The sequence below is a fragment of the Dreissena polymorpha genome, chromosome 6, assembly GCF_020536995.1.
Source record: "Dreissena polymorpha isolate Duluth1 chromosome 6, UMN_Dpol_1.0, whole genome shotgun sequence".
In the NCBI taxonomy this organism is placed as follows: Eukaryota; Metazoa; Mollusca; class Bivalvia; order Myida; family Dreissenidae; genus Dreissena; species Dreissena polymorpha.
Genome location: NC_068360.1, coordinates 79,073,299 through 79,080,613, shown reverse-complemented (window position 1 = coordinate 79,080,613; position 7,315 = coordinate 79,073,299). Strand labels below are relative to the sequence as shown.

Genomic DNA, 7,315 nt, shown 5'->3' with positions numbered 1-7,315 from the left:
AAGCCCGAAATATCCGTGAACCACGAAAATAACGAGGAAAACAATAACATATTTGAAAGAGAAGCACTAAAAATAAAAATGGAAATATCAAATATATGGCACAACAAAATGGAAATACGAAAAATTACGTACTGGTCCATGATAAAAAATAAAGGCCATTTTGAAAAATATTCTAAATGGTTAAGATTAACTCCAATGGTAATACCAAAACATTTACAGAAAAAAGAAATACCAAATGAAAATATCGATCAGAAATCAGTTAGAGAAAGGGCCGTTTTGAATTACTTCAATATCCAAACAGAATTGCAGTCATTACGTGCTTCTTCAAACTGTGAGAAATTCAAGCGCATCGACGAAGAAATATTCAAATTGATACATTCAAAATGCAACGGAAGAACAGCAAGGACACTGGTAGAATTTTGGAAAACGGAAACGCAACGAAATGAAGAAATTTCACATAAAAGATGGGGAAACAATGAAAAATGGCTTTCAAAATACGAAGAAGAATTCATAAAGGAACATGAAAATAAAAATCCATTCTTTAAAAAACAAGACTTCGTAAACAAAAATCAACCATCTTCATATGCTGATGCTGTCCGAAAAAATACCACCAACTACCAAAATCTGAAAACAACATACAAATACAACAGTCAAGAAAGAAACACCAATAAACAACATTCACAAAGAAGAAATCTGCAACAAAATCAAACAAGCTGTTTACAAAATATAGATGTGGAAAGTATTGTAAGACAAGTTTTTTTTTTAAATTAATAATACTAACATCGAATTACATAACAATTTCCAAAGAAACAATTCCACTTCAAACAGAAGCAATATAAGAGATAACACAAGGTCTTCATACAGAAGAAGCTATAGAAACAACAACAATACGAGCGACGACATATTGCAAGATAACGACGACAAACCAAGCGAATTTAACGTTGATTTTTTAGAAGGAGGCAGGGAGTGGAGCAGTCCGACATAGAAACTGTAGGTAACCTAGCTGAAAATTCAAAATTATTTACAAAAATTTACAATTTTTCAAAAAGATCATTATCTCAAACTGAAATTGACGTCTTATTGAGAGGTTTTAAATTTACACCAACACCTACATATAAAAATGATTCTTATGATCAAATAAAAGATGTGGATGATTTTCATAGATCACTAAGTCTTAAAGAGTTTTTTAATAATAGTGATCATAATAATACAAACAATTCTATTGTAAAAAATCAAACGTCCTTTTATCCACCTAAACATAGAAATAATACACTAGACCATTATATAAATGTTACTCGAACACTTTGCCTTCAACATTCTCAAATGGAAAAGTGACACTAAACATAACATATCATTAAAAGAAAGAAAAGCTATAAATTTATTACCAGAAGACAAATCCATAACTATTAAAGAAGCAGATAAGGGTGGCGGAATTGTTATAATGAATACAGACTTTTATAGAAGAAAATTATTAGCAATGTTAAATGACGTTGAATATTATAAACAAATCCCTGATAATGGTAGTCAAATAACACTTTCAAAAATACGCAATTTACTAAAGGAAAATAATAAACTAACTAAACAGGAAAATGATTTCTTAGTAAAATTCGAATGGAAAACAAGCCTATATATTGGTCTTCCAAAAATTCATAAAAGTAAAATCATTCAGGATGCAATTAAACATAGCAATTCAGAATATATAGAGTTAATGGATCCAGACGATTTAAACTTTCGCCCAATAGTCGCTGGAACTATCTGTTAAACAAGTCGTTTAAGTTCTTTATTGGATATCTTGTTAAAACCGTATGTAAAATATGTCAATTGCAATATAACAAATAACATAGATTTCCTAAAACATATACCTTCACAAGTTCCAGAGTCAAGTACATTAGTATCATTTGATGTAATTAATTTGTATTCTAATATACCGCATACTCTTGGTTTAGAAGCTATTGATTATTGGCTTCAAAAATATCCAGATTCGGTTAATGAAAGGTTTTCGCAACGGTTTATAAAAGAAGGCATAAAAATAATACTTGAAAATAATAACTTCAATTTTGATGACAAGTACTACAACCAATCTAAAGGGACTGCAATGGGTACTAAATTCGCGCCAACATACGCTACATTGGTAGTGGGATTTTTAGAACAAAAACTATATGCAAGAATTGGATCAATTTATAATGATGAATTTCTTTCTTTTATAAAAACATTTTGGAAAAGATTTCTAGACGATTGCTTTATTTTCTGGACAAAATTTCCCCGTGAACTTCAAAACTTTTATACTATTTTAAACAACTTACATTCGGATATCAAGTTTACAATGCAAACAAGCACACTCGAGTTACCATTTCTTGATATATTGATTATAAAAAACAATACTGAAATTAATACTGATATATATTACAAAGAAACTGATTCTAAACAATATCTTAATTTTACCTCGTGTCATAATAAACACACAAAGATAAATATTCCTTTCACTTTAGCGAAACGGATCTGCACCATAGTTTCGAATGATAAACTTAAACTAAAACGTTTAAATGAACTTAAGCATTCCCTTATTCAAAGAAAATATCCACAATCTTTTATAAATACAGGTATTAAAAAAGCACTTTCCATCCCTAAACATGAATTACTTTCAAAATCAACACAAAAAGACAAGAGTAATATAATTCCATTTATTTCAACACAAAATCCAAAAAATAAAGAACTGTTTGGCGTATTAAAAAACAACATTGACATTTTACAAACAGACCCGGTTATGAATAAAATAATTTCAAATCAGAAGATAATAAAATGTAAGCGATAGCCACCTAATTTAAAACGTCTGTTAACCAAATCTTACTTTTCATCTCAAGAACCAAGAGTATCGACATGTAATGACCCTAGATGCGCCCTGTGTGGTTATATTATTGAAGGGAATTCTTTTGATTTTAATGGCAAAATGTTCAAAATAAAAACTAATATGTCATGTGATATACAAAATGTGATTTATGTATTAGTATGCAATGGATGCAAACAATAATATATAGGCCAAACTGGCGATAAACTTAGAAATAGGCGATCTGTCCATGAACAACAAATGCGAGACCCCTCAACAAGACAGATGCCTTTAAGTAAACATTTAGATGAATGTTCACATAATGAACCAAAATTTAAAATATTTCCATTTTATAAGCTATTTTCGAACAATATTTCAGCTAGGTTAGCAAAAGAACAACATTTTATACATGTATTTAAACCCAAATTAAATTTCATTTAATATTTATTGACGTTATGACGTCATAATTGATATGACGTTATCTCCATGACATTTTGACGTTGTAATATATTGTATTATGCCCTGATGAGCTATGCGAAACGCGTTGGCTAAATCAATATATATTTAAAATCCCAGACACGTGTTTTTACTTTTATTATATAATATTCACAATCTGGATTATTACATTTTACTTATATAACTATATATATATATATATATATGTATATATATATATATATATATATATATATATATATATATATATATATATATATATATATATATATAAGCATTTTTTCAAGATACAAAGGGCCATAACTCCCTTATAAGCCGGTGGTGTACAATGTCATTTGGCGTGCATCATCCTCTTATTCATATATATACTCATACCAAGTTTCAGTGAAATCGGCCAAAGCACTTCCAAGATATGGCTCCGGACACAAAAATGACGGACGGACAGCCGGACGGACGGAAAGCCGGACGGACAACGCCAAAACATGTCCGGATATAATGTCGGCCTCTGGCGGGGGAAAACAAGGGCTGTTTATAGGACACGCATGCCCCACAAATGGGCTGTCAGTTGTAGTGGCAGCCATTGTATGAATACGTTTGAGTATGATTGGCAATTTAAAGAAGAATTGCTCGCGTGACTCATGAACAAAGACAGTTGGTAAGTTTATTTGATGCTTAGGAAAGCTAAAATGGAATTCTAAAATATCGATTATATATTTGGATCTTTACAGAGTTTGACACGTGGTTCTCGGTAGCTAAGTCTCCTGTATTCCAGTACATGGTAACCATGTTTAACTTTAAATACTAGTATGAGATTAAAAGTAACTCTAGTTTGAGCCTGACATGCGGAAATTAAACTGATCCAAGCATACACAATTAAAGCGTGCAAACAACACAAACTGGTTTCAGTAAAACCTGAAACAGGATATTGTTAAATGATTGTAATTTAAAAAAAAATGAATTCAAATATAGGGTTTATTATCAAATTAGGTCATTCAATAAAGTGATAGACATTTCGTCTGATAAGATGAGGCGGTATTACGTTTTACCGACCATAGCTCGAGTAGTCTCACGTAGGCTAAGGAAAACTAACTAAGGGATTACTTGCCATTTGGTATACTTAGAGTTTACCATAAGGATATCAAACTTGTTCGTATGAGATAATATCTCATATATTAAATAACACATAAAAATAACAATGATTTGGCAATTATGTGTTATATTTAAAACAAGAAATGTCTGTAAAAAAGACAAACGGCATGGAAATAAATTCATATATATTTCAATGTATATATTAAATAAAGAAGAATTGCTCGCGTGACTCATGAACAAAGACAGTTGGTAAGTTAATTTGATGCTTAGGAAAGCTAAAATGGAATTCTAAAATATCGATTATATATTTGGATCTTTACAGAGTTTGACACGTGGTTCTCGGTAGCTAAGTCTCCTGTATTCCAGTACATGGTAACCAGAAAAGAACAGACATATGAAGACTGCAAGACGATTTGCTCTGTGAACTACAACGGATCTCTTGCTATGCAACGACCCGACTTTCTAGAAGACTTGAAATACGCCCTGATGACAACTTTCGCTGAATTTGCGTGGACAGAGGCTGACAAAACATGTGGAATGATATCGATACTTGCAACACTAACAGATGAAGCATCGCATCCAAATATCAGCTGCTCCAGACCGGCGTCCTGCCTTTGTAAAAAATTAATCGCAACAACAGGTAACACGATACACAAATAAACCCCACAATAATCTTTAGTCACACATATTAGTCATCCATTTGAAAAAAAAAATATCAAAGATATGTTCCTGTTATCATTTACATATGCGAAGCCCTAATTCATGTAATATGGTCTTAAAATTATATTGTAAGATCAAGTTTGAAAAGGGGCGATAACGTGTATCAAATGAAACTTGGTAGTTTGTAACTGTTAAACTTGTTCAGAGTGCTTAATACATAACTATGTCAATCTTTTCTAAGTTAGTTTTACAGTAGTCTCGTATATTATTCCACTTTGATAGTAAAGTGCATGATTTCTATTTGTTATTACAGATAGTTACATATTTAATGTTTCAATAAACTATATCAGTAATCACAATATAGTTAATTGAACCTTATCATTTAAAAGATTAAAATAGTACATAATTCATATAAAATACTCGTCACAGCTTTCAACATAGTCCTGTTACCTTATATTTTGACCCAGATGACAAGTTTGAATTTTTTATTGAATATAAGAGGCAGTACATGTTGCATGCTATCATTAACCTGGAGTACAAAGGGATATAATTATGCTTAATTGCAGGTCAAAATAGCAATATTTTTCAATCGTGAAAATGTCTTAATCTTTTGGTTATATCTTAATCCTAGTATTTTTATAGCGTATTTGTTATAGCCGCTCGTAAATCAACGACGATGGCAGTATACTCCCAGCCAAATAACAGACAGACAACAACGCCCACTATAACAACGTCACCCACACTCGCTACAATCACAACATTACTTGCCAAAACATCGACCGCCACTTCGACCAGGTCGCAAGCTCCCAACCGTAAGCTTTCTGTCCCCTCCACCTTCGGGTACTTCTTTACGCCGCAAAAATTCACTCCTCCAATTGACTCGGAGAGGCTGCATCACCTGCAGACGGACTCCCCGCTGGTTTGTGCAAGGAAGTGTCTGCGCATGACCGAATGTAGGTCTTTCACCCTGAGTCCAATGGAGAGAACCTGCAAAATCTTCAAGAACTATTACTCGGGGGATGAAATGCCTGTTGATGCCACGAAAACGATATACTTCGTGAAGCGTTAGTAACGTATTAGTAAGAGAAAAAAGTCGGCCTTTATTTGTGATGTGTGTGTACTTGTGTTAGTGTTCCTCTTGAATCACATGGCTTTAAAGCTGGGTCTTGTTTGTCAGTGAGACAGTTGCTTCGTTTTGTGCTGTTATACTTAGCAATACTACCAACTGACCAACCATTTTAAACAGTGGTTATCCGAGAACAGCGGTCATCTGTCGACAAAGGTCACTTTGGTCATTTCACTGGACTGACCGTTGTTCTCAGTTTTGGCTGTTTATATCGATTTCAATATAATTTCGTTAACATAATTGGACAAGTAAAATATAAAGTGAAAGGTCTCGTAATATATCGGTATTGTATGCATGTAATATGTCTTCCTTTGCGTAACAAATATACAGTTTTTGCATTAACTGATGACATATTTATAAATTGTATTGTCTACTTGTACTAGTGAATGATGGGGTTCTAGAAATCATGTTACCGATCATATATATAGTTGTCCTATTGAACTGTTTTAGTGCCAACCATAACATAATATTTTTTACGACGATTTTCTTTTCTAGAGACATACTTCTACTTCATTTTGATATTATTGTGATTCTCAAATTGTAAAAACAACAATTCCAATTATCTACAAATCCAGATGACAGATAGTCATTGGAAAGACGTACAGTATATTATAATGCTCGAAGTCGTTTTCCATTTTTGCATGTTATAGATTTAAAATGGCGTTTATGTGGTACGTGTTTAATAAATCTCAATTTGTTTAACTTTAAATACTAGTATGAGATTAAAAGTAATTCTAGTTTGAGCCTGACATGCGGAAATTAAACTGATCCAAGCATACACAATTAAAGCGTGCAAACAACACAAACTGATTTCAGTAAAACCTGAAACAGGATATTGTTGAATGATTGTAATTTAAAAAAAATGAATTCAAATATAGGGTTTATTATCAAATTAGGTCATTCAATAAAGTGATAGACATTTCGTCTGATAAGATGAGGCGGTATTACGTTTTACCGACCATAGCTCGAGTAGTCTCACGTAGGCTAAGGAAAACTAACTAAGGGATTACTTGCCATTTGGTATACTTAGAGTTTACCATAAGGATATCAAACTTGTTCGTATGAGATAATATCTCATATATTAAATAACACATAAAAATAACAATGATTTGGCAATTATGTGTTATATTTAAAACAAGAAATGTCTGTAAAAAAAGACA

General features: G+C 32.1%; 1 protein-coding gene across 1 annotated transcript; it reads left to right on the top strand.

Moving 5' to 3' along the window:
• The first annotated feature begins 4,351 nt into the window (after window positions 1-4,351).
• On the top strand, window positions 4,352-7,236 carry LOC127836079 (uncharacterized). Its single transcript, XM_052362500.1, has 2 exons — window positions 4,352-5,009; window positions 5,686-7,236. The coding sequence occupies exons 1-2, from the start codon at window positions 4,739-4,741 to the stop codon at window positions 6,096-6,098; spliced, it is 684 nt and encodes a 227-aa protein (XP_052218460.1). The 5' UTR covers window positions 4,352-4,738; the 3' UTR covers window positions 6,099-7,236.
• The last annotated feature ends 79 nt before the right edge of the window (window positions 7,237-7,315 follow it).

Excerpts from the sequence above, each read along its gene's own strand:
- LOC127836079 (XM_052362500.1), top strand. The coding sequence starts at position 4,739 with ATGGTAACCAGAAAAGAACAGACATATGAAGACTGCAAGACGATTTGC. Across the intron at positions 5,010-5,685 it reads AAAATTAATCGCAACAACAG|CCGCTCGTAAATCAACGACG; the intron begins GTAACACGATAC and ends TATTTGTTATAG.